General features: G+C 59.1%; 1 protein-coding gene across 12 annotated transcripts in view; it reads right to left on the bottom strand.

Annotated features, from left to right (window-relative positions):
- Positions 1 to 24,413, bottom strand: part of RAP1GAP2 (RAP1 GTPase activating protein 2) — a 44,320-nt gene extending 19,907 nt beyond the window's left edge. For 7 of the 12 annotated variants that reach the window (XM_041425323.1, XM_041425331.1, XM_041425325.1 and 4 more), the window contains exons 1-2: positions 7,570 to 7,679; positions 608 to 692 (exon numbers count right to left, since the gene is read on the bottom strand). In XM_041425323.1, the coding sequence (XP_041281257.1) occupies positions 608 to 692; positions 7,570 to 7,673 (189 nt within the window). In that variant the 5' untranslated portion in view covers positions 7,674 to 7,679. Of the gene's footprint in view, positions 1 to 607; positions 693 to 7,569; positions 7,680 to 15,678; positions 15,730 to 20,334; positions 20,371 to 20,455; positions 20,557 to 22,959; positions 23,082 to 24,319 lie in introns of those variants that run through there. The other 5 variants (XM_041425327.1, XM_041425329.1, XM_041425328.1 and 2 more) reach the window with 5 other exon arrangements.
- Between the last annotated feature and the right edge of the window lie 3,006 nt (positions 24,414 to 27,419).

A 27,419-nucleotide genomic window follows, 5' to 3' on the forward strand; every position in this document is an offset into this window, starting at 1 on the left:
ACCCAGCACAGGGCTGGGAGGGTCGCTGGGACAGACGGACACAGAGTTACCCAGCACAGGGCTGAGAGGGTCGCTGGGACAGAAGGACACAGAGTCACCCAGCACAGGGCTGGGAGGGTCACTGGGAGGGTCACTGGGACAGAAGCACACAGAGTCACCCATCACGGGGCTGGGAGGGTCGCTGGGACAGAAACACACAGAAGCACCTAGCACACAGAACCCCCCATCACGGGGCTGGGAGGGTCGCTGGGACAGAAGCACACAGAACCCCCCATCACGGGGCTGGGAGGGTCGCTGGGACAGAAGCACTCAGAGGCACCTAGCACACAGAACCCCCATCACGGGGCTGGGAGGGTCGCTGGGACAGAAGCAGCCCCGGACACAGCGCCCTGGCCGGCAGCGCCGGTCGCGGCTGTAACGGGAGCGTCGGTGCGGGATGGGGCGGCACACACCGCCGGGAGAGAGGGATGGCGCCGGCACGGGCTGCCGGCTGAGCTCCAGAAACCACCTACTGCTGCCCCTGGGGGAACAGCCCGAATCCGTGCAGCCGCTGCCTTGGAAGTGCTGCTCCCCACCAGCCCGGCTCTCCGGGCTCCAAACCTCTCACCTTCATGGTCGGGGGCGCCGTCAGCGGGGGGGACAGGGGCCGCTCCGGGACGGTCACATCCGTGCTGTTCAGCAGCTCCTGTTTCCTGGAAAACCAAAGACAGGCATGTCAGCTCCCCGCTGCCCGAGCCAGCCCACCGGGCAGGAGATAAGTGTTATCTCCCTTGGCAAAGCCGTGGTGTGCAGCTGCCTGTACGGTAATATCTGCAATCTGAGGAAAAACCCAGCAGACAGTGTGAGAAGGTGATAAAAGTCGTCAGAAGAGCCCGTGCCCAGGGTGGGCTGCGAGTCCCCGTGTGTGGTGCTGGTGGTGCAGCAGGGGACAGCAGGGCTGGGCTCCTGTGACAGGAACCAGCCATCCCCACGGCTTCCCTGCCTCTGGCACCCTCCCCACCTGGGCAGGACCTGCGGCTGAGCAGCCTTCTGGCAGCAAAGGAGGCTCAGTGACACCCAGGGACACCCAGCATGGCTTTGGAGGCACCAAACTGGGGGCCCCTTTGCCAACACGGCACCTGGCACCGGATTTGGAAGTACCAGGAGCCATCATGAAGATGCAAGACCCCAGGAAAGCAGAAAACAGCCCCTGTACCACGGAGCTGTCAAGACATCCCCCCCAGAAATCCCCTAAGCTTTGGAAAAGCAGGGCCTCAGCCCTCCCCTGAACAAAACTCCCATCCCTGCCGCCCGGCGCTTCCCGGGCAGGCAGCCACGCCACCACGCAGCGGCACTGCCAGATGCTCCTCCGGGAGTCAGAAAATCTGAGATTTAATTTAGTTTCCTCTTGTCCCTGCCAGGTTAGTCCTGCAGAAAGCGGGCCAAAACGTCCAACTGTTTATCTGGCGGTAACGAGGTTTGTTCCCATGGCAGCGCGCCCCGGGATGGCGCCGCGGGCGCCGGAGCCTGCCAGGCCTCTCCAACACACAGCCCCTGCCACAGGCTGCACCCACCCTCTGAGACACCTGCCCTCAGCAGCCCGGGCCCTGGCCTCCCAAGGTGACAGCAGGTGACAGCCTGCAGGGCCCTGCGCCACCGAGGTGCTGAGGGGCTGAGGTGGGCAGGCAGCAGGGATGCGGGGAAGGCAGAGTGGGACCAGCAGCATCATCCAGGGGAGCCACGGCACCACCTGGGCTGTGCCAGAGGCACTGGGGGAAATACCCAGTGCATTGTGCCCAAACCTGAATCCAGACCAAGGACTGGTGTTTCACATTACATTAAATCAAATAAATCTTCTTTCTCTCTTTTTCGTATCAGAGCAGGTTAAGTTTACATTGTTACACCTCATTTGAGCTCCTGGCTTGAAAATCTTCCAGTTTTTCAATGCAAGAAATTAATTGGAGCAATGTGGGGCAATAGTGGAATTCCTGTCCTACCCACCCACACTGTTTACCAAGCTCCTTCCCTCTCTCTCTCCACAGCCTCACCATGTCTCTAATGCTGAAAAATGCCAAGGACGACAGATTTTCCTTGTTTGCTCTTTGACTTTCTAGGACACTGAAGCACAGCCTGATCTGGAGCAAGCCACTCATCCTCTGCTCTCCTTGCTTTGAACCCTGAGCTCTGCCTGACTGCACTCAGCTGCACAGTGGCCTCAAAGGCATAAAACAGATACCACTTTGAAAAGATTAAAGTTACAGAGATGCGCACAAACAATTTGATTTGATCTGGGATTTGTAGTGGGTTGCCATAGCATCATATTCTAAGTATTATAAAATCACCCAACTTAACAACATGTTCCTCTGTCACATGCTGGCTGCTTCTTTGGGGCCAAACTGCTGGAACTGCTCCTGCAGTTCCGGGAGAGCAAAACAAGCCCATCCCCAAGGACTGCTTGTAACGGGCCTCTGCGCTGAGGATCTGTTCTGGCAAAGTCCAACCACAGCCCCCACCAGCGCTGGGGTCAAGGGCCAGCACCCTTTTCCCAAAGTGGTTGCCCTCGGGGGATGATAAACGAGTGAGGGGGGACTCGGGGGGCTCTCAGCAGCCCTGCTCGGTGACCCAGTGACACTGAGGGTGCAGTCTGTGCACAGCCTGAAGCACAGCAGAGGTGGCAGGTGCCCACGCTGGCCAGGACGGGGACACCGGGCAGCTCCCCTCTCGCCTCTCCCTGGCACCACAGGAGATGCTCAGCTCCAGCATGGACAACCAAAGGCCCTAAGGGGGCAGCTGGCAGCGGGCAGGGGGCTCTGCCTGCCCCTGATGCCCACATCCACCCCAGCCACGGCCACAGCCAGGCACGGACGGGCCAGAGCATCCTCCGCCGGCACCAGCCTCTCCAGAAGGAAACGCGGGCATCGCCTCTGTAATTTCATTTCTTTGTTTTTCTCATTAGGCAAATTAAGAGAGAAGGAAAAAGAGAGAATTAGAATCCTGCATACTTAGTAAATCTAATTAAGGAAATACCTTAATGCGGTTACGGCAGGGCGGGCTGCAGGGTTTCCGAAAGCAGGCTGAGATCACCCCAGCCCCCCCAGCCCCCCAGGACTGAGCTGGGGGGACCTGTTCCCAGCTCTTAGGCAGGCAAAGCCCACCTGCCAAGGGATGCTCTCCTGGCTCCTTCCAGAGAGGGAGAAAATGGGAATTTTTCCCCAATTTTGGGGGGAACAATGGACATCAGTGAGCTCCCAACACCTCAAGGGCAGGTGAGGTCTCTCTCTTTAAAGCATCCCTAGGATCACAGTCCTAAAGCACCTTCAAATTAATACCCCGTGTTTGGTAAGCCCCACGGACATACTGAAATTCTGATTAAAAAGCCCTGTTCAGCACAGAGCCAAGGCTGCCTGGACCCCTGAGTGCTCCCATCCAGACCCTGACCCCGAGTGCACACTCCTCTCATGCTCTCTCAAGCCACAGCCTAATGAAAAACCCCTAAAGCATCCCACCTCCTCATTGTGTCCATCTGATTTATTTCCCAGACAGGCTCTAAATCAAGGCAGGACATTTAGATAAATCACAGGTGGGGAGGGGAGATGCCAGCATGTTACCTGACACGGTGAAATGCTCCAGTGTGGCTGGCTCTACCTCTGTCAAGATGTGCAAATGGGGTGGGAGCACCCCAGGTTACCCCTCTGCCTGTTCTTAATTCTACAGGTCAAACCCAGCCTAAGGAGGTACCAAACTCCTGCAGCAACAAGTTCTGCCTGTCAGATGCCTCATCCTTGAGAAGGTCAGCAATGACTCTCCTGTAAATTAACAGCCTCTATTTTTGGACTCCTCATTTTTTATCCTTGATGGGCATCACCTTGCCAGCTGCTTCCTTTTTAGTTTGTTTAATATTCCATGCCTGGTCTCCTAAGTTTCCAGAGGGGACTGTGCTTCCATATCCCTTTGCATCCTGCCCCTGCCCGGGTTCAGCCCTGCCCACAGCAGGCAGTGGGAGTGGGGCACAGGCTGCTCGTCCTCCCTCTGGGGGGGCTCCTCTCCATCCCCCACACAACTGGGACCAGCCCCTGGCTCCCGGGACACAAGCACCTGCTGACACACCAGGCAGAGCAGCATGGCCAGGGGCCCTTGCCAGCTGCTCACAAATTACAAAAAAAAACCCAAAAACCTCAACTAAAACCGTGGGTTTTTGCACTGCAGACAAGGGCACCTTGCTGTGAGTTTACACCTGGAAATCTGCAGTGAGTGCCTGAATGAAGAACCTTGCCCTGACTTTGAGCAGCTCTCCACCCAATCCCAGGATGCCAGGCAGGCAAGATCTCGCTGCATCATCACTCATCCCACGGAGGACATCAGCAGAGGACATGCACTGCTGCAGGCTCCCACTGATGTCAGGCAGTTGTGGGGCTCCAGAATCCCCCCAGACATGGGGTGCAGCCCAAGCACTCAGTGCTGCAGAGCTGCCAGACCCTCGGGCAGAACCCCTGCTATGGAACATCTTCCCTAGAAACTGATTTACCTCGTTATGTCCTGGCTCAGCTTAGCCCTATTCAGCAGTGTTGCCTTCTCACACTGAAGCCTGAGAGTCAGCAAAAAAAAAGTGCAGCATTTTCTCATCTACATTTCTTGCAATAAATTACATATTTGCAAACTGCCAGCCTGCACCTGCACACACGCAGCATCCCCAGGCTCTATCCTCAGAGCAGGACCACAGCCCTGCTCAGGGAAAGGTGACATTTACCTGCCAGTGGGGTGGCTTTAATTGCCCCTCCAAACAGCAAATGCACGTTGTTGAACAGCTCAGAGCGTCCCACACTTGAGCAGGCAGGATCCAGCTGCCTGCACTGGCCCTGGGGTCCCTGCTGCACCACCCTGTGCCCGTCCTGCTGGGGAGGGGGCCAGCAAGGAGCTGACTCCTGCTGTGCCTGCACCTCTGCAGACACTGGAATCTTTCCAGCTGGCCAAGGGCTTCCCACTGGGCTCAGCCAGGACAGGACAGCGAGGCTCGATATGCAAGTAACGGTGAAAAGAAGTTTTTATCTTTTACAAGATGTGCTGCCTACTCTGCAGGAACAGAGAAAGTGGCAATTTCCTGCAGATCTGGGTAAATCAGCCAAGGCACTTGCAGACATTTTCAGACCAGAAGGCTCGTCTGATCCTATTCCTGCCAAACCCGAGCCAGGAGCCTCGGGCAGCCGTTTCTGAGCTGATTCAATAATTTGCAAATTGCAGAGAACAGCTCCCAGAAACCTGCGTCTCCAAGCGCCACGGCGCCGATGCCAAAGGGCAAGGAGCCCGTGGGAGGAGATGTGCCCCCCACCAGGGCACCCACCCACCAGCTCTCCCAGTGAGAGGACAGCCACCAGAGCGTCACCTCCCTTGCATGTGGGACACTTGGGAAAATCCGTTTACACATAGATACAGTTCCAAATCCCAGGCTTTCAGAGCAAAACAGGAGCAAGGAGCAGCAGCAGCCACCCCCCAGACCTGCAGCCCAGGTGTGCAGGGGAGGCACAGGTGAGAAGAGTGCAGGTGGAGGGGCAGGTGAGCATCACCCGGCTCTGCCAGGGGAGCCTGCACTCTGCTGGGTTGCTAACAAGGAAGGGACATGGGCCACCACACTCTGCAGCTGCCACTGATCCTGCCAGGCTTGCATATGGCTCATGGAAAGCAAAATTCAATTGCAAATGCAGAACAAAGACTGAATGTAGGAGGGAAAATAGCAAATAGGAGCAGGTGGAGGAACAGAGTCCCTTTTGACGAAGCTGCTAGCAGTCCCTTCCTTTTCCTGCAGATTATGTCACTTTGATGGCCCTGGCAGCTTGCATAAGATGAAACAACCACCGTAAAGCACTGCTTGAATTCTTGAAATCGCTCCCATGGAGGCTCCTCAGTCCATGGCAGACAGGAAAACCTCCTCGGGGTCTTGTTCTCCCCTTGAGAAATCTGTGTGACTCTCGTTGTACTCAGTAAACCCTGCAGCAAGAGGCCCACTGAGACGCTTTGTGCACAACATGATGCTGGGGAAAAAAATAAACCAGGCTCAGACACCACGGGGCAGATTCCAGTGCAAGTTCAGAGCCAGGTTTTTTCTAAGCACTCCAGTGTCATGTTGAGCTCATTCATAAAAACCTGGTACCTGGGGGAAAGACAACTCTTTGGCAAAGTCTTCCTTGGTGTGACTAGTAAAGCACTGCCTGCCCCTGAGGCAAATGCAGGATTGGCCAATGAGTTTCACTGGTACAACATCCAGAGGATCATTTGGGTCCCCACACAGGTGAAAGCAGGAGGAGAGAGTTCAGGTCAGCCCAGCCAGCCCCGAGCTATGGCTGGAACGGGCCTGGGCTAAACAGGACAAAACCCAAGGAGCAGCAGCAGGGCAGGAACAGCCAAGCCCAGCTCGGGAGGGAGCCCCAGCACAGTCCCCAAGCAGGGTTCCAGCCCGGAGCGTGGTGCAGGGACCCAGCCACGGCTCAGCTCAGGTGAGCAGACACTCCTGCTGCTCACCCACGACCTGCAGTTGGCTTTTTCCAACTGTTCTGCTGTGATGATCTACCTAATACCCCAGCACGGGAGACAGAAATATCTCAAACCATCAAGTGACACAGGAACTCCCCAGGAATGCCAGTGCTCAGTCTTTAGTGCATCACTGACATCCTGCTCTCCACGGCACCACTGTCCAAGGCAAAGTCCCAATGCCAGAGCACTGAAAAATGGGGTACGAGCCCTGCAATCCACAGCTGATGGCAGACAAAAAGCTTCATCCTCAGTCACCTCACTCTGATTTTTCATGCTTATAGATTACGGAGTGGGGGAATATTTTACAACAACGATTCCAAATAAACATTTCTTCATTCATTTTAGTTTGGTACAAAATCTCAAACTGAACCAAGAAAAAGAAACAAAAAACCCCTCAGCCTGCAGCAGTGCCCATGTTGCTTCCACCCTGAAACAGAGGCGCACACACTGTGAGGTTCGGGCGCATATTTCTGACTATTTTTAACACCAAAGTTGCCAGAGCAGCAGAGTCCTGGAGGAGAAAGCTGCCCGCCCGGGGCAGCCGCACGGATCAGCGCGGGGTCAGCTCCGCGCGGAGCAGATGCCAGCTCGCCGGGCCCCGCAAACAGGCCATTTCCTACGGCACGAAGTTGGACGCCGAGTACAGCCGGCCCGTGGCCTCGGCAGTGAAAGATGAAACCACCCGTCAGCTGTCCCCGCCGCGGACAAAGCTGCGGAGCGGAGCCACAGCAGCTCTGCCCGAGGGGCCCCGGGGACCGCGCTGCTCCTCCGTGCGGCTCACCTGGCCCGGCCCCGCACACTCCCGCACCGAGCGTCCCGAGCGCTCACGGCTGCTCGGTGCGCGGCTCCCGGCACCGGGAGCGGGTCACGGTTACCGGTGCCGGCTGCCCGGTCCCCGGCACCGCTCCGGCACACAGCGCGCACCGCCAGCGGCTCGCCGTTATCCCGTTTCCCAGCTCCCGGTACCGCCGCCAGTAATTCCACCCGCCGGCCCCGCGCCCCCCGCAGCCCCCGGCTGTGCCCGGCCGCCGGCACCGAGCGCTCCCCGGCTCCCCGCGGCGTCACCTTCTCTCGCTGCTCTGCCGGGAGCGGTGCAGCAGCCCGATCAGCACCACGGCCGCCCGCACCCCCGCGCGCCGGGACCGCGTCCTGCCGCCCGCCCGGGACATCGCCGCCGCCGCCCGAGCGACCGAGCGACCGAGCGACCGCGGGCCAGGAAGAAATATGCGCCGCCGGTAACGAGCGCGGGGCCGGTAACGGAGCCCCGCGGGAGCGGCTGCGGAATGGCGGCGGCTCTGCCCCGTTCCCCGCAGGCCGGGGGCCGGGGTGTGTCCGCAGACCCCCGGAGCACCCCCGGGCCGGCTCGGCGGGCGGGCGGGGCTCTGAGCGCGTCACGGGCACGGGGAGCGGCACGGCCCCCGGGTCACCCCGGTACCGAGGCTTTCCCGGCTTTCCCGGCAGCCGCAGCCCGGGCTCCTTGCGGGGCGGAGTGCCAGCGCAGCCCCGCAGAGGGAGGACTCGCTCCTGCCCCACCGGGTTCCCGGCTGGTGCCAGCCGGGCGCTGCCATCCCCCTGCCAGGGCCGAGCATCCCTCCCCTGAGCCCAGGACAGCACGGGGCCTCGAGCCTGCCCCTCACACCGGGAGCTGACACACAGCTCCCTCCAGGAAACGAAGTCTTTTTTTTTTATTAAGTAAGCTGTAAATTATCTACTTCTCACTTCAGCACCTTTCCCTGGAAGTCCTTGTTGTCATGGTGATAAAACACCCAGGTCCCTCTGCCCCCCTTACCTCACCTCTCTCCTCTGCCAGTTTAATTTTCACAGGAATTAGGACAAGCTACAGCCCTTCGAGCTACTTCCTAGTCTAAGGGATGGAAGCACCATCCCTGCTGCCAGCAGGTGTGGGATCATTCATGGGAACACCCACCCAGCACAGGCCAGGACACCCTGGGCACCTGCCCGGAGCCTGCTGGCTCTCTGCACCCCTGCAGCCGTCAGGAACAGCCCACACAATCCTCCTGCCTCTGGTCCTGGCTGCCCTGGTGGGTTTAACCTCTCTGGCAGTGGCACACAGGTGCAGGGCCCCTGGGGCAGCTGCTCCAGGTGTCACAGCCAGGTCAGGGTTTTGGGGGGACCCTGCCACAAGCAGGAATCTGTTGGGGGGCACACACAGGCTGCAGGCAAGCACATCCACCATCCATTCAAGCAGGACCTGAGCAGCTCCCCGGGGAAAGATGGGCAGAAAGGCCCCTGCTCCCCACCCACAGGGCAAGAGCCCAGCACAGAGCAGGAGCTGCCTGGAAACCCCCAGCTGGGGCAGTCAATCATTAACAATGCGTGGGGCTCCCCTGGCAAAGCCTGTAATAAATGTGTTTGCTCAGGAGAAACAGCTTGCAGAGGCCACAGACCACATCAGGCAGGGAACAGCCGCTCCTGCTGCCCGGCCTGCCTGTCACACTCCTGCTTCACCCACCTCCCCTGCCTGCCACCTCTAAGGACACCAACATCACCTCAGTTCTGGCCTTCTCTATCTAAATGTTTCAGCAGAATCTCTAATCAGATGGATTCCTTAAGCACAACAGGAACAAAACCCTGATCATGGCCACAATCTCTGTATCCTACTGTAAGTCATGATGTTATTTTTGTGAACACACCACGTTAATTCACCCCAGATGAACCAGACAGCGTTTCAGTGTCCCCACAGCACCCATCCCAACCTACACTGTGCACATGGAGCGCTCCAGAGAGCCAAGACCCAAACCAAAACCCAAGATCAGTATTTTTGTGCTTCACCAGATCTCGAGGTCCCTGGGGAGACTGGGGCAGCAGCAATTCCAGCAGACAAGTGTTGAGGTACCCGCTTCCCCACAGGAAAAAGTCCAGCTCATTCTCCAAAAATTCCAAAATGCATTTCTGTCTTCCCAGAACAACATCAGATGATGCCAAACTCTGAGTGGTGGTGAGAGAACACAAGTGGCTAAGAGGAGTGAATCTTGCTAAACCTGGGTGCTACCTGCACTGCCAAGCCTTTCAATGAAGTTTTTGATGGATCAACAGATCTCTTCCTGCAGAAAATACCCGTCTGCTTTCCTTCAAGCTGAAGCTATCAGTCTGACAAATTCCTCAGGCACAGGAAAAAAAAAAAAAAAAGATCCTATTTCTGTGCCAAATTACACCAATTCTCAAATTCATTTCCAATTAATGGAGGGGGAGGGGGTTAATTTTAAATCTTTTAGCTCTCACATTAAACAGGCAGATTCAAATTTCATTGAGTCTCCCTCTCTGGAGACATTTTCCACATCTCCCCTTTTCCAGACAAGGTAAGTATTAATCTCCTCTTGGTTTATGCTGAAGTGGCTTTGTATTGATTTTTAAAGATGTTCAAGTGTCTCCTATTTGGAAACAGACAAGCAGGAACTCAGGTTCCCTCCCCACCCAAACATGTCTCAGCCCACAATGGACCCACTGCAGCTGATTTGTAATTTACAGGCTGAAGGCAAGACAGGAGATGGTGAGGGGCTGGGGTGGGCTGGGGGCTCCTAGCAGGGCTGGAGGATGCACAGGCAAAGGAACCAGGACCTCCTGCCCCACAGGACACCCCTGGCTGTGGCAGCCCCTGCAGGACCTGCCCTGCACTGCTCATCCTCTGCCATGGGGCAGCTGCTCCAGGGTGGAGCAGGGCAGGTGGCAGGGACGCCTAGGAGGGCACACAGGTGGCAGGGCTGGTGCATCTCAGAGCTCCTGCCCTGCCTGTCCCCCTCCAGCTCCACCCAGCTCCTGTTCCCGCAGTGATGCCACCAGAGCATCCACCACCCCTGGCTGTTTGCAAAAGCAATGCCCTGGCAGGGCCAGCACCCAGGAGCTCTCCATGTGTCCCAGAGGACATCTCCTAAGACAGAACGCTGCAGTTCAAGGCATTCCAATCCTCCATCCTTCCTTTAAAACATCAGTATCACCCTGTCAGTGACTAAATTACCTCCAGGGTAGGAAGTTGCCCCTGTTTTATGAAGAAATATATATTCCTTGAAAAATGCCCTGACATTTTTGCTCCAGACAAAGCAGCTTGGCAGTGAACTAGGAAGCCTGAGGGGCTGGAGGGAGCACAGGACAGGGCAGGACAATTACACACTGTGATTAACACATCACCTGGCAGCCATCTGCACACTCTGCTGAGAAAGAAGGATCTGAAAACGCCAGACTAGGACAAGATTGAGCCTTTATCCCTAGGAGTACTGAATCTGCCATGAATAAATGACACTCTTAATATTATTATGAAGCCATTAATTTATGTAATAACTTTGGCTTTTGTATAGATGCTGCTGAGACGAAACCCCCCTCAGGTGAGCAGCCCATCATTCTGCCTCAGCCACCTGCAGAGGAGCAGCCCATGCTCACAGCTGAGCTGCTGACTCAGGGCTCCTCTGGCCAGAGCAGCTGCCTCGTCAGGCAGTGCAGGACATGTCCCTGTCACCCTCCGTGCCTCCCTGGGCAGCAGATATTTCTGGTTCCCTCGCTGACGAGGGACAGTGCCAGAAATACACGAGCTATGCCGGGCATTTGCCAGCCTGCTGGAGGCACGGCCAGCCCAGCCCGGAGCTCAGGGGCTGAGGGCAGCCCAGAGCCCTGCCCGGGCCCCTTCCCCACCGCCCTGGGACCCTTCACTGCCCCAGGCACTGCCCAGAGCCCCTCTGGGCACTGCCTCCCCCCCGAGCACGGGCACCTGCCCTGCCCAGGTGGGAGAGCTGAGGTGGGGCAGCTGCGCCAGCACCGAGGACTGGGAGCCAAGAGGAACAAAGAGACAATGCAACACGGCCCAAAAGCCAGAAATAGTAACTGTCTCCCTGCAAAGGAGCAGTCCCATCCCGATTTCCCTGGCATGGCAGAAACGGATTTGGGAGCTTGCAAACGAGGGAGAAGGCGATTAAAGTGTCTGAATTGGTGCTGCAGGAGGAGGATAAGAGGGCATCCACTTTTACAGAAGTATCACAAGAAACAGAGCTTTAGATTACACTACATCCAGCCCCAAGTAATCTGATTAGAAATTTATTTTATGGCTTCTGTTAGAAAGACATGAAGGAAATCCCAGGGAAGCACAGAGGCAGCTCTTCCATGCAGGCAGTGAGACAGAGCACAGCCAGCTCATCTCCCAGAAACGGTGTGAGACGGCTGTGACACCCCACCAGGCACCCCGACACCACGTCGGTGCTGAGAGACTGATGGATGTGTGCCAAGGCGTGGGGCAGCCCCAGCTCCCACCCCAAGGCTGGCAAGGCCCCCCAGCACTGGGCTCCTGCACAGAGGAGCAGAGCTGAAGTGCAGGAAAGGAGGAATTTACCTGCTGAGCTCAAGGAGGAGCACACAGGGATGGGCTGGCCCCATCCAGAGCCCATCCCTGTGATGAGAGCAGTCCAGCACTGACCTGCTGCCTGGGCTGTGCCAAGCAGGGAGTGTCCATCTCCCCAGTGCAATTCCCAGCCCTCCCAAGCAACAGGCAGAACGAGGGGTCAAAGCCACAACAAAAGAACAAAAGTAAAAGGACTCTCAGTGCAGAAAGCAGCAGAGGTCAGGTGGGTTTTGCCCTCCCCTGGAGGCAGGGGATGCTGAGGAGCACAGCTGAGGAAGGTGCTGGCAGCAGCCCCTCCCTGTGCCCCAGGCTGCCCCTGCTGAGGGCACAGAGTCTCCAGAGCATCCCCTGAAGGGGCTCCTGGCTGCAGCCTGTGCAGGTGACACCGAGCACCACGTGTGACAGACACACTGAACCAGACCAGCTCCGGAGGGGTAACACCTGAGCCACAGCCAGGCCAAGAGCTTCCAGAAAGCCACCAAAGAGCAGCGACCCAAGAGCAGTCAGTGACAGGAGCCTGCAACCCTGACCATGCCATCAACACACCAGTGCTTGAGGGGGTGGTTTTCCAGGACTCATTTATCAAGGAACAAAGCGAGCTGTGGGTACAAGGAGTCTCTTGTACACCTCTCCCATGCATTGTGTGCCACTGGCCAGGAGCCAAACACTATTCTGTAACTGAGACAGCCCAAGCAAGCTACCCTTGGGCTCTTCCTGCCCAGCAGCCTGGCTGTGGGGTGGCAGCTGGGGGCAGCAGCAGCCACAGCACAGCTGACACAGAACCAGGCAGTCACGGCCACGACAGCAGCACAATTACATGGAAATTGTATTCCTGATAATTTGGGGTATTTCTCCCTGTGAACACAGGCCTCCTGAAGAGATGAGCTCCAAGATTTCAGCATCCAATTAAATTAGATCAAATCAGCAGAGGAAATTAGTCTTTACAGCATGAGCAGATCCTCTGAATTTTACTCGCAAACCAGTGAGCTAAATGTCACCGTTCATCGTTAACATCACTAATAAGGCCAGATTTGGGAGGCACAGCCACCACCGTGTGCCACTCGCCCGCCGCCCCCAGCGCCCTGCTGAGAGCAAAAACCATCCCTGGAGCCACTGTGCCAACCATCACCACTGGAATCCTGCTGGGAAGCCCAGGGTGAGGCCCAAACTTCAGCCCCAGTGGAGCAATGCCCTGCCTGAGGATGCTGCAGGGGACGTGGGAGGAGGAGGGCAGCGAGGGGGTCAGGGGCAGGTCCCAGTGCCACAGGGGGGGCAGCAGCAGCAGCACCCGGGCCCAGGACTCTTCTGGAGATGACACCATCTCCATTACCCTCCTCCCCCACACACCTTGTTTGATGTGAAAGCATTAAAAGACATATAATTTGCGGAGTAAAACAGAGGTATTATCTCTGACACATCCGTACTACAGGGAACGCTCTGAAGTCAATCACATCCAGGGCTTTCTGCTGTTCTACACATTTTTCCTTGCCAAATAAGAAAAGATGGAAAATGAAGCAGTTTTTAGCTGCAGACCCACCATCTTCCTCTTCAAATCACCTCACACTTTGCAACCTCATCAATGATTGGGAGCAAGAGACCCAGATCAGCTCCTCAGGGCTTTAGAAAGTGGACTCTGCATTCCAAACGGGAAGGGATTAACACCACATTGTGCAGGAGAAAGGAGCCGCCATGGCCCCTGCTGTGACACCAGTAACATTTGAGAGGAATGAGACAGGACAGTGCCTGAAAGAACTGACCTTTGAGACTTCACAGAGACTCAGAATATAGCTCTGACCTATTCAAGTACCTGCCAAGCCTCTGCTGGGCGGGAGCCTGAGATGAGACATGTTTTCACAACAGGCTTTGGAAGATGTGAGTCCCTGGGATATGGTATGGGTCACCGAGAGCATCCCAAGCCCCACTGGAAATAAATCAGCAGAGATGGAGAGGGGCATTCCCAGGGCCATTCCCAGGGCAGGAGCATGGCACAGGAATGCCACTGGGTGCCAGTGGCCGCCCGTCCCTGCCGGGCTGTGGGGCTCGAGCCAGGCCCTGCCAACTGCCAGGGAAAGCGACAGCCGGCAGGAGAGGCACGGTAATTAACAAAATTATCATCAGGAACAAACCACAGGCTCTGGCAGAATGCCCGCACTGCCACGCCGGCACTGCCTGCCCTGCTCTGGGCTCCTGGGCTCGGCAGGCGTGGGGCTGCTCAGGGTCCCCAAATCACACCCACCATGGCACGAGCGGGCACACGGCCAGGGTGACGGGACACCACTGGGGACATGGCCAGGGTGAGGGGACACCAGTGGGGACATGGCCAGGGCCGAGGGGGCACCAGTGGGAACATGGCCAGGGTGACGGGACACCACTGGGGACATGGCCAGGGTGAGGGGACACCAGTGGGGACATGGCCAGGGCAAGGGGACACCAGTAGGGACATGGCCAGGGCGAGGGGACACCACTGGGGACATGGCCAGGGCAAGGGGACAACACTGGGGACATGGCCAGGGTGAGGGGACAACACTGGGGACATGGCCAGGGCGAGGAGACACAAGTGGGGACACGGCCAGGGCGAGGGGACACCACTGGGAACATGGCCAGGGCCAAGGGGAGGTCAGTGCCCTGCCAACCCTGCCTGGGTGACCTCTGTGACTCCTGCAGGCAGGGAGTGAGCCCGCGGGCAGATGGGGCCTCGTCGGCGCAGCCATGGTGGCTCCCTCCACCCGTCAGGACAATATTTGCTCTCGGAAGGTGCCTGCTCCCCGAGCAGCCGCCCTCGGGCTGCAAACAGCTCCCAGCCTGGCAGGCTGCAAATATGGCAGGAGGAAAAACCAGCACGGTTTATTAGTTCTGAGACAGAGCTAAAAATAGACCCATGTGGGGCTGCTCAGTCCTCTGGGCAGATGTAATTGAGGATAATCTAGCTTTAAATATGGGAAGGCTGTCTGACAGCAGCAGCAGCATTTCGGCACTCGCGCCGCTGCGCCACCTCCAACGTCACCAGAGCAACATGGCCAGGGCAAGGGGACACCAGTGGGGACACAGCCAGGGCCAGGGGGCACCAGTGGGGACATGGCCAGGGTGAAGGGACACCAGTGGGGACACAGCCAGGGCCAGGGGGCACCAGTGGGGACATGGCCAGGGTGAAGGGACACCAGTGGGGACATGGCCAGGGCGAGGAGACACAAGTGGGGACACGGCCAGGGCGAGGGGACACCACTGGGAACATGGCCAGGGCCAAGGGGAGGTCAGTGCCCTGCCAACCCTGCCTGGGTGACCTCTGTGACTCCTGCAGGCAGGGAGTGAGCCCGCGGGCAGATGGGGCCTCGTCGGCGCAGCCATGGTGGCTCCCTCCACCCGTCAGGACAATATTTGCTCTCGGAAGGTGCCTGCTCCCCGAGCAGCCGCCCTCGGGCTGCAAACAGCTCCCAGCCTGGCAGGCTGCAAATATGGCAGGAGGAAAAACCAGCACGGTTTATTAGTTCTGAGACAGAGCTAAAAATAGACCCATGTGGGGCTGCTCAGTCCTCTGGGCAGATGTAATTGAGGATAATCTAGCTTTAAATATGGGAAGGCTGTCTGACAGCAGCAGCAGCATTTCGGCACTCGCGCCGCTGCGCCACCTCCAACGTCACCAGAGCAGCGCCAGATCCCAGCCCTGCTGCTCCGTGCCTGGGCTGTCTGCAGGAGCAGACCCGCACACTAACCCAAATACCTCAGCAGGCCACCAGGAGGGAAGCACGGAGTCAAACACCAAGGGGGAGCCTCGGTGGAGCTGTGCCAGCACCCATTCCCCCGGCCTGAAATTTTATATAGCTAAGGCTTACCAGGTTAAATGGCTGAAACACCCCGAGTCCTCAGAGCTGACAGCACCTTCCTCCTCCTGTGAAAGCTTCCTGTGTCCCAGGCAGGCTGTGAGACGTGCTGGGAGGATGCTGTGTGGGTGAGGGTTGGGTGTGGGCAGGCAGCCAGGGCGATAACTGCCCTTCCACGAAGAGGGAAGCGCTCCCGCCTGCCCGCCAGAGATAGCAGGGAGACGTTGGGACTGGCTGGATTTTGTAAATCTCCCACCAGTCCTTGGGCTGGCGGGGAAGGACAGACCATGGCCCTGCCACCATCCTGGCAGGCAGCTCAGGCAGCTGACGGCGAGCAGGGCCGGTGGCAGCCACCAGCTGTGGCAGCAGCAGAGACCCGTCACCATCTGGGCACACACACCTGCAGGTCCCTGGCACTGCAAGGGGCTTCATCCCAGCAGGAACCCAGGCACAGACCTGCTGCCCACACAAGGACTCGTTGTGCCTGGCATGCCACGGCTGTCCGAGCTGGCCCTGCACTCTGCTGGCCGCACCACGAGCACCCACCCAGCTCTGACCCATGGGGACACACAGCCCAGCCTCATCCTGCCCTCCAGCTCAACTGCTTCTGACTGAGTTTAAAGTTTCCCGCAAGTCCAGAGCGCTCCTCGCAGCCCGGCCCTGCACGCTGAGTCCTTCCCAGGCACACTGGCAGGAGGGGTCAGTGCCAGGCTCCAGGGCTGGGAGAGCATCCAGGGCGTGGGGCTGGTGGGGGCATTGCTGGGGCTGGCTCCACGCCCCTCAGCAATGGAGAGGAGCAGCTCCAAAGACACGGAGAGGGGAAGCCTCCCTGCGCTGCAGCTGGCTGCTTTGCAGTCGTTTGGACAGCATTCCCTTTGCATGTGCTTCTCCGGCTAAATATAATTGCAAAACATACATTTACATGCAATTATCCATTTATGAAGTGCTAATAAGTCAAAGGAATTCACTTAGATGCAATCTGCTCGCCAGCCCTTGTCCTCACAGGACCCAAGCACAAACCTCCAAGATCAGTGCAACAGTCAGTGCAGCCAGCTCCAAGATGCTAAATCATTCCCACATCTTCCCATTAACTCAGCTCCAGCCCATCAAATATTAAAGAGCCTCAGGCCTGGACACAGCTCTTTTTACGAAGGTCGAGTGAGTCTTTCATCTCTTCCCACCTCCATCCTCCTGCTCCCATCAGCAGAGGAGCATCACATGCTCTTTCATGTGAGTTCTGACTGCTCACACACTGACTCCCGGTAATTGCTGTGCATGGCTCCTCCATTCCACAGAGACATGATTATTTTGTTGCTATTTTTGCTTTATGAGGCTAAAAGAAGAGGTGACTCTGCCTGAAGTGGGGGGTGGGGGGATTGGGGGATTTACTGATTTTTTTTCTTTAACACCCTGTGGTTTCCCAGCACACCCCATCAACACCAGTGAGCAAATAACCAGAGCACAAGGGCTGAGGAGCTGTCAGCAGGTAAAGGGCTGCTGAAGCCCCCATGGGACATTACCCTGCCACTTTGTCCCACAGAGGAGGAGGAAGGGCCCCACAATCCCCATCCCACTTTTCCACCTCCAGCACCCCCACTACAAGGCTGAGGGGGCTCGAGGGTCTCTGCCTGCTTTCTTGGGAACTCCTGCACTTGCTGGGCTGCTGTGAGAGGCAAACCCATCCGGCTGGCTCACCTGGCCAGAACTGCTCTTTGACATGCAAAGATCCTTTGCAGGCTGCTGTTTTCCTCCAGGGTGACCTTCCCACCAGGGAAGCAGCTTAGCTGCCATCTGGCTCAGGTCTTCCCTTCCTGGCAGCACAAGCTGACCTCAAACACCCCATGTTTGACTAGGACTGCGTGGAGCTGTGCCCCCAGGAGAACCAAGGGGACCCCAGAGCCTGGAGACACTTCCAGCTCCCTACAGAGGCTTCATGTGACACAAGAAAACACCAACACCAAGCCAAGGCTGGGGAGCTGCTTCTGGACACGATTCCACTTTTGCCAGCCCAGGGGACTCAGCAGCTCCAAGTGCTTTCCCTGAAGTGGGTAAGGAATAAAAAAATGGAACAGAAAAGTAGGGATCACAATGGAATTGGTCCAAACAGAACCCAGGGTCTGCAAATGCCAAATTCCATTTACTGCCCAAGTGTCTCAGTCTCCATCAGCTCCCTGGGGCCAGCCCCAGCCCCAGCAGCTCTCAACAGCCCCAGCACTGAGCACAGCAGCACCAGTGCCTGCTGCCACCCCTGGGGATGTGCACCCCCAAAAACAGCCAGCAGAGTATCCCCAAGCCTCTCCCAGACTCCCCCAGACAGAGGCTCAGCTTGCTCCTGCCCAGGACAGGGGGCTGCAGAGCCAGGGCAGGCCCGTGGCCAGGACAGTCAAACCCGGGGGCTGGGACAGGGCACAGCAGCTCCTGGCTGGGCACTGGCACTCTCAGGGCCCGGCAGCACGGGCACGGCACAGCTCCCTGGGGCAGAGGCAGAGCCAAGCTCCAGAGCTCCCTGTACAACACCTTCCCTGCCCTCCTGGCACCTTTGCTGCCACCAGAGGGGTCGGCTGAGCCCTGCCTGTGCTGCCAGGGCTCCCCAGCATCGCCCCTCCGAGCTCCCCCTCTGCAGCTCCAGTGCTCCGACACATCCACGGTTACCATAGGAACAGATGAAACCCGAACTAAGGAGGAAAACGAGCGGCAGGCAAGGAGAACTGCTTGGATGCCCAGTGCCACTGCGTGGGTGAGTTTATCCTGACTGTGCGGGCGGGTTTGTCCCTGGACAGGGCAGGACAGGGCAGGGCAGGACAGGCAGGGCTTGCCCTGCATCGCCCACCCTGGCACTGCCCGCGGGGCCGCCCCTGCCTCTGCGGTCACTGCTGATGTCTGCAGCAGCACCAGGCTCCCTGAGGGGCTCCAGGGCATGCGGGAAGACTTTCGGTAATAACTTATCCAGGGAAAGAAAACTTCCCGTGCCTGGTGCCTCTGTGCAGCGGGTTAGACCAGGACACTCCGGCAGAGGCTGCAGCAATAACAAGAGGGCGCTAAGAACCCAAAAGTTTGGGTTTATAATATTTTCGTAATTTTAAAAGCTTTTACAAATACGAAACGTGGCTCTGGCTGAGCCCCAATTACAGAACCGCTTAATGAAGCAGCCTACCCACAGACCAGGAGCACGGGGGCTGCAAACAGCAGTGGATGTTCATCAAAGGCTCCAAGGAAACTCCCTCCTCTGGCCGGGGCAGGAAAGGCAGAGACAAGGAGAGAAACGTGGCCCCAGATCCTCTCCCTGCCCAGGCAGGAGCCTGGCAGCGTGCCCACAGCACTGGCACAGCATTCCAAGCAGGCATTCCAAGCCTGGCACGGTGGAGAGAGGAGGGTACAGGGGGGTTCTGCTGCACAACTGCTGCAAAAACCCCCGGAAAAACCCAGGGCACCGCGACCAGCAGAGTGCAAAGAGCAGCTCAGGCCTTCTCAGTTCACGGAAAAAGGAAAATCTGCAGAGAAATCCCCGCACTCCCAAAGTGGAAAGCATTGATTTAAACTCCTCATTAGCTCAGCACAACCTGAGCAGCGAGCGGAGCGCGGCGGTTCTGCCGTGCCATGTACAACGGGCACTTGGCTCGCCCAGGCAGCAGCTCCCCCAGGCTTTCCGGATACTTTTCCATTAATGAATAATTTGCACAATGATTATAGAGGGAAACCGCATGAGCCACCGCCCTGTGCATTGCCTGGAGCCCAGGGGAGGCTGGGCCAGAGCATTTCTGCATCAGCACAGGGTGCAGCTGACGGCACTGGAGCTGCACTTGTGCTCACAAGGGGAACCCCCACCCGGAGCTCCAGGAACCCAGAATCCAGGAGAGGGGAGGATGCACTGCAGTGGGAGGGAAGGGATCAGCACCCAGGATGTGCAGCCAGGAGGACAAAGCTGGTGGGAACGGGAGGCAGGCCGAGTGCTGGGGGAGCAGAGAGCATCGTGCCACCACTCCCAGACCTTCACCACCTTCTCTTCCCCACCAGCCCAGGACAAGCCCCAGCAGGGATGGTGACCTCACACAACTCACTCCATCACAGCACAGGACCTGGCCCAGCGGCCACCTTGCCAGAGCTGCACAACCCACACCACCCAGCAGTGTCAAGCAGTGTCCAGCAAGTGGCAAATCCCCGAGGGACCCACCAAGCAACACTGCCAGGTCACAGACTCTCCTGGACCCCAGTAACATCTCCACCCCCTCCGGAGCAGTGCCCAGAGCCCCTCAGCAGCACAGGAGAGGAGCTGGGTCACAGGCACTCACTGTTCCACCGACGCTCACCACCTCTCCAGACGAAAAAACAAAACACAAAACCTCCAGACTTCACAGGATTTGCACACAGGAGCTCAGTGCCAGCCTGACCGGCTGGCTCCCACCCCCACTGCCCCCGAGGCGGAGCTGGTGCCCTGCGGGCTGCCCCACGCCTCAGCCCGCTGCTCCCACAGCGATGTGTCACCGTGCTCGCTGAACTCTGGTCCACAGACTGTGGGACAGGAGCGAGAGTGCAGCCCGGCGTGGCGGACACAGCTGGATTCCACGGCAGCAGCTGGAGCCCAGCTCCCGGGAAAGCATCCCCCACACACGGAGCCAGCCCCACGCGCCCGCGGGAGACCGCTGCTCCGGAGAGGAGCCGGCTACTCACTTGATCTTCAGGCTGGCCAGCATGGTCTTGTCGATCCTGAGGAGAGAGCAGAGGAGGGTGTTACTGCGGGCAGATGTAGCTGGCAGGGGGTTGGGCACCAGGGGCTGCTGCCAAACACGACCTCAGCACGTCCTTTGGAGGTGCCAGCGCTCCGGCTGACACGGGAAGACACAGAAAGATTTCATCGGAAAACAAAACCAGCCAAGGTTTAACCCAAAGTGAAGCCTGGCAGCGAGCAAGAAAAGATGCCCCTAGTTCCCTGCTGGTGCAGAACGGCTGCCTCCCAGTCTGGAATGGCAGAGGTGAGCTGGGAAGCAGAGCAGGGCATTCCTGTGTCCCAGCCCTCCCCAAAGCACAAAGCAGGTATTTACAGATGATGGGGCTGTGGCAGCCCTGACGTGCTGGGAAGATCCCCCCAAACCCCCACATTGAACTGCCCCAGGCAGACAAACACAGAGCAGCCCCATCACTCCCAGCCCTGGCTGGCTCATGTGGCACCAGGAGCCCCAGTTGCTTCACTCATTTCCCTGGCACTGGTACTGAGTGCTCATCTCCTCAGAATCGTTGTGGTTACGGTCATATTAATATTAATTAATGCAAATCATAGTAATGTCATAAAATGCAAAATAATGTCTTTTGGCAGTCACTGAAAATGCTCTGTTATCTGCCACATGGAATCAATTCCACATCTCAAAAAAAGACCAAACAGCAAAATAACACCCCCAACACCCTCTTGTTTTGCACTGTGATCGCAGAGAACACGGCGTGGCCACAGAAATGCAGCTTCCCCCCTCCTTGCAGCTTCGCTGTGTCCCCCCCAGGCTGGGCTGGGCTGTCAGGAGGGGGCTGCACTCGCGGGTGGCACAGGGGGCAGGTCCTTGGCACTCTGGGGCACAGCTGAGCCTGGCACAGGCACCACGACCTTTCCCAGGGTCCCTCCCTTGCAGCAGCCTCACCCTCCCAAAACCCCCTGGCCACGGGAGCTCTGTTCCAGGCATCTCCCCAAGCGTCAGCTTCCATGCTCTGCACTGGAGAGCCAGCACGCTGCTGCTCCTAAAAATAGATCTGGGGCACCTGCTATTGTGACTTAATACCTTACAGGCCTGCCCAGACCTCATTGATCATTAAATCACACCGAACATCAGAGCACGCTGGGGAGCAGAGCTGTCTCCAAACCCGGTGGCAGAGGCAAAGCAGGTCAGGGACAGTGGGTGGCTGGGGCAGCTCCCATGGGACCTGTCCCTGAGCGAGGGCTGCACCAGAGGCTCCCTCCGGAGCCACGGGGAGAAAAAACACTTGTTGTTATTTGGCCTCTTACAGTGAGAAGGGGAGGAAAAGAAACAACAACAACCCAAAAAAAAAAAAAAAAAAAAAAAAAAACAAAAAAAAAAAACCAAAAAAACAAACCCACAGGAAATGAACTCCCATGTTTGGGAAACCGCAGCTGCAGCGTGACTGTGGGAGCCGTTTGTCCGCCCTGCCCTGCCCTGCCCAAAGGTGGCAAAATGAAAGTGGGCACACCCCGCAGCCCTGGGCAGCACCGGCCTGGGAGCGCTCCCAAGGGCTCTGCACCCCCAGCGCATCCCCACAGCCGCACCGGGGGCACCGCATCTGCCCCCCGGCCGAGCACACCGCCCCGGGACCTCGCGGCAGCAGATGCCCTTGGTGGAGAGTTTAAAAACCAGCAATTTGCAGCCCAGCGGAGGCTGGAAACAGCGAGTGCAGGCACAGCAGGCGGCAGCTGGGTGTGCCCAGGCACCTCGCACGCAGCCCCGCAGGAAGGGTGGGTCGGCCGGGACCGTGAGAAGAGGCAGGTGCAGCTACGGGGCTGTGGCAGGTCCCTCCTGTGCCGGTGCCCGCCCCGGGAACGCTCTCCGGCAGCCGCAGGGCTTTCCAGGGGGGCCTGGCCCGGGGAGAAGGGCAGCGACCCTTGGAGCAGCCCCCACCCCACAGCCCCGGGAGGATGGAGCACCCCGCCGCTCTCACCCTGCAGATACCGGCGTGGTGTCTAAAGGAAAGCCCTGTCCTGTTCCCCCAGCCCCAACTGCACCGGCGGCACAGCCCCCCAGGGCCAGTGCAGGCCCCCAAGAGCTGCCTTAGCCCCCCAAGAGCCAGCGCAGCCCCCCAAGAGCCAGCGCAGCCCCCCAAAAACCAGCGCAGCCCCCCAAGAGCTGCCTTAGCCCCCAAGAGCCAGCGCAGCCCCCCAAGAGCCAGCGCAGCCCCCCAAAAACCAGCGCAGCCCCCCTCCAGCTGGCTGAGCCCGTTTTCCTCAGTGACTCTCCAACTCGTGATTTTCTTTCCCCCGCAAATGCCAAAGCACAGCAAGAAAAAGAAGCCAGAGCAGAGCCCGGCCAGAGCAGAGCCCCGCCGGCCCCGAACGCCCTGCCAAGGAGGGTCACGGCTCTGCTCCAGGGCAGGAGCCCCCGGGATGCCCCCGGGCAGCCAGGGCAGCCAGAGCAGGGCCCAGCCTTGGCCCCGAACGCCCTGCCAAGGAGGGTCACGGCTCTGCTCCAGGGCAGGAGCCCCCGGGATGCCCCCGGGCAGCCAGGGCCGCAGAGCCGCTGCTCCCAGCAGCGACCGTGGGGCAGAGCTGCGATCTGGCCGCCACAAGATGAGCCCGCATACCACAAAACTTATTTGTACAGAAGTCTGTCCAAGTGCTCCCTTGGCCTCTGTAAGCAAAGAAAGCCCAGCCGGGCCAAGGCAGCTCTGGGCTTCAGCGAGGCGTGTGCTCCACCCCAGGGGACCCTGCCGCAAGCCGTGGCGCTCCCGCTGCCCTCGCAGTTACTCAGCATTTCCCCCAGCCGCTGGCAGGCAGCTCCAAGCCCAGGGCACCGCATTCCCTGAAAACCCCGGGCTGCCCCTGCCAACGGGGAGGGAGCAGAGCAGCCTTCTGCCCCAAACACCAGCACAAGCAACACGGAACAGGCATGAAACACCTCGGAGAGGAGACCTGGAGAGAGGCCAGAGGGTGAACCGTGCCGTTTCATTAAGCTCTTTCCCTAGAGATGAGCACTCTCAGAGGGAAGACACGGGAGCGCACATCCCGCTGAGCTCGGGCTGCAGGCTCTGCTGAGGACACACAAGGAACGGATGACTCCTGCAGGTGCCAGCGGTGCTGGGGACCTGCCCCGGACCAGGAGGGAGCTTGCTGCACACCCCAAGGCGGCTGCAAGCATCGCTGAGTGCAGGAGGAGCAGGCAGCAGGGAAAGCAGCGAGGGGAAGATGCGGGGCAGCCAGCCCGCAGGTGAGGGGCAGCCAGCCCGCAGGTGAGGGGCAGATATCCCGCAGGTGAGGAGCAGCCAGCCAGCAGGTGAAGGGCAGCCAGCCCGCAGGTGCGGGGCAGCCAGCCCGCAGGTGCGGGGCAGCCAGCCCGCAGGTGCGGGGCAGCCAGCCCGCAGGTGCGGGGCAGCCAGCCCGCAGGTGCGGGGCAGCCAGCCCGCAGGTGCGGGGCAGCCAGCCCGCAGGTGCGGGGCAGCCAGCCCGCAGGTGCGGGGCAGCCAGCCCGCAGGTGCGGGGCAGCCAGCCCGCAGGTGCGGGGCAGCCAGCCCGCAGGTGCGGGGCAGCCAGCCCGCAGGTGCGGGGCAGCCAGCCCGCAGGTGCGGGGCAGCCAGCCCGCAGGTGCGGGGCAGCCAGCCCGCAGGTGCGGGGCAGCCAGCCCGCAGGTGCGGGGCAGCCAGCCCGCAGGTGCGGGGCAGCCAGCCCGCAGGTGCGGGGCAGCCAGCCCGCAGGTGAGGGGCAGCCAGCCCGCAGGTGACGTGCCCGCGGGAGCCCCGGGGGTGCCCGCAGCGCCCATCCCGGAGCTAACGGGCCGAAGCTGAGCCGGGCTAGGACCGTCCTTCCCCCGCACGCTCGGGCTGGCACGGGCCGGGGGAAGGGCTCTCTCTGCCCGAGGGCACCGCGGCCGGGATTCCTGCTCCGAAGGGAGGGGAGGAAGCTCCTCACCCGGCTCCCGGCGGAGCGAGGAGAAGGGGAAGCACCCACCAGCCGTAGCCGCCGAAGGAGACGCTGCGCTTCCTCTGGAACATGCTGGTGGCTCGGGGCTGCCAGGGCGCGGGGACAGCGGTGGCGGGACAGGACAGCGGCGGCGGGACAGGACAGCGGTGGCCGTGCGGGGACAGCCGGAGCGGCGCTTTCTGCCCGACCCCGGCTCGTCCCGGCCGGCCGCCCCCGGCGCAGCAGCGCATGCACAGGCGCACACACAAACACCACCAAAAAAAAAGTCATTTCCTTTTCTTTTCGCTGCCACAGGCTTTTCGCAACCTCACGCTGCAAATATCGTATTTCTCCGAATGGCGGGACCACCAGCAGCGCCGCACGGGCAGGGGGCTGAGCGGCGGACACCGTGGCACCCACACACATCGTGCCCTGCGGCTGCCCCAGCCACCAAGGCCCGAGCCAGAGGGTCGCTGGGGGCAGCGTGGTGGTCTGCCTCTTCCTCTCTGTCCCCCCATGGTAGTGCTGCAGGCACAGCACCAGGCTGGCCCCCTGGTAGGGGAACCTCCACCCACCCCTCCAGTGCCCCTCAGGGGACATCCCACCAAAGGCATCAAACCTCAGCAGGCAGAACCCCATCACCTCAACCCTCACGACAAACAGATCCCACCACCCCAGAGCCCGGCAGGGCATCTCCCACTAGTTCCCATGCAGCTGCCTGTGGCACACAGGTTTTCCATCCCCTGGTTCCCTGGCAGCTCTGCAAGGCTGAAGTGGCATCTGCAGCCTCACCACCACCCACACTCCCCTGTCCTTTAGCAGCCAGGCTTCAGAAATCCCACAGAAATGGAAATGCTGACATCTAGCTGGGTATGGGCTCCCATCCATCACAAATCCCCAGCAAACAGATGCTGTTCCCCGCACCACGCTTTGGGCACTGCAGGGCACAGCAGAGCCGGGGGGAAGCGAGCCCTGTTGCAGGGGTGGGCACGGTGCCCAGAGGCTGGGTGTGGTGCCCAGGTGTCCTCACACCTTCCACCTCCCCAGACCAACCGCCAGCTCCCACCTGCAGCCACTCAGAGCTGGGCTGCACAGGGGATCACCCTCAGTCCAGGTGAGCAGGAGGGGTGGGAGTGCCGAGCCCCCCTGGGCAGGGCAGAGGCAGGGGGAGCTGGGCTGTGCTGGGCCAGAGCCCAACACCACAGCCAGGATGGGATGAGCTGCTCAGCCACACGTGCCCTGCCATGCCCACGGGATCCAGGAGCCAGTCCCAGAGCCACTGCAGCCCAAAGGCCAGAAAGAGCCCCTGAGTGCCACGGTCCACCCAGACCACTCACCTCCTACCCCAGTGATCCGGCACCTGGCGTGGACTCACAGCATCCCCTTGCCCTGGCACTCCATGCAGTGCTGGCCCCTGGCTCAGAGGCAGCTCTAGCCCAGCGTTCTCATACAAGCACCCAAAAGCTTTAAATTGAGAGGCACTTGAATTCTATCTGATGTGTGAAAAAAAGGGGTGGGGGGAGAGAGAGTATAGGGAGCTGGAGAGAGAAATCACTCATCTCTGGGGAAAAAACTTGGACTGAAATCCAGCCATTTCAACTCCTACTTTTCTGCCCACAGCCTTAAAGGGATGAAACGATGGAAATTCTTTTAATTTTAGAGCTCTTAAGAACGTTATTTAAAAACAAGATGCTGCAGGCTTTGAAGCCATAATTCAGGTGCTACAAAATATCTGGAGCAGTCATTTGCTCGGAACACGTTTGCTCCTGGCCTGCATGATCTGTGTCAGAGCTCTGCACCAACAGCAGTGTGACGTTATCCTCTCGCTTCATCTTCCCCCAGGTCATGTCTTCCTTACACTCCTCCCAGTTCATTTCTGCCCAGCTCTACCGAGCTGCTCACAATTAAAATGTCTGAAAACAAAAGCTGTGGGTGTAGCCAGGCTCCAGTGTGGCTGCTCCAGCCCTGCATGCAGAGGTGTGGGACACGGGGTGACAGGGGCTGTGGCAAGAACTGACCTTTGCTGTACCACAGCAGGAAGGACTTGGGGAGCTCCAGAGGCACGGCCAGCTTTAGACCTTCCCCTTGCAGCACCAGGTAGTGCCCAGCTTCACACCTTCCCCTTGCAGCACCAGGTACTGCCCAGCTTCACACCTTCTCCTAGCAGCACCAGGTACTGCCCAGCTTCACACCTTTCCACTCGCAGCATCATCTACTGCATCTTCTTCTGCTGCTTGGGCCCTGCAGGAACTCATGGCTGCTGGGGGTGACACAGAAGCAGGAAGGGTGACAGGGACAGGCACAGCAGGGCAGGACCTGACTCCCTTTGCCAGGAGCTCACCTCGGTCAGTAGGTCACAATCACTCCTGCAGCTCCTCCTCACACCATGCTAAAGCACAGGGTGACCCCCATGCCTGCCCCCGGATTTCAGAGGAGGGCAGGACCCTGGGATGGCCATGGGGAAGCATCTCCATTTCCTGCTGCCCAGGAGGGTGGGGGGCAGCCCCTGCACAAGCCCACCTCACCCCCTCCAGCACCGGGGGATATCCATGGCTGGCAGTGGTGGCAGTGGAGCTCCTCCTGCTCCCCATCCCCACACACCTGGCAGCCCCCCCGGGCCACATCAGCTACCACAGATCCAGGTGACAAGCTGCATTTGAACCAGGTAAAGGTTAAAAATGCACCAGGGCCCAACCCCAGCCCCCCCAGGCCAGCAGCCTGCCTGGCTCTGGGTACCACACCACTGCCTGCCCAGCAGTGTCTCACCCGCAGGGGCGTGCCTCCAGAAATAGTCTCTGCAATGACATTTTCTCACTTCCCCTCTTCCCCCCGAGGTATTTCACACAGGCTCATAAACAACAAGGAGAAAACCTTCCTACTTTCAGAGCAGGCACAGGCAAATCATACCCGAGCAGCCAAAATTAGGGAACAAAACCCTGGGGGAGGACAACTCCTCAGTACCATCTGCACCAGTCTAAATTAACATCTCCCAGGGGCCTCTGCCAGAACCAGGATCCCATTGCTTCAAGCCAACCTGGTGAGCAGCCCCTGCCTGCTGGGAACAGTGCCACACTGCTGGTGACACCTCAGAGCAGGACTGTGCCCAGCAAGGGCAGCATAATTCTTCCCTTTCTTACTGGGATTGCAT

The sequence above is a fragment of the Onychostruthus taczanowskii genome, unplaced genomic scaffold, assembly GCF_017590055.1.
Source record: "Onychostruthus taczanowskii isolate IOZ18803 unplaced genomic scaffold, ASM1759005v1 scaffold89, whole genome shotgun sequence".
NCBI classification, from domain to species: domain Eukaryota; kingdom Metazoa; phylum Chordata; class Aves; order Passeriformes; family Passeridae; genus Onychostruthus; species Onychostruthus taczanowskii.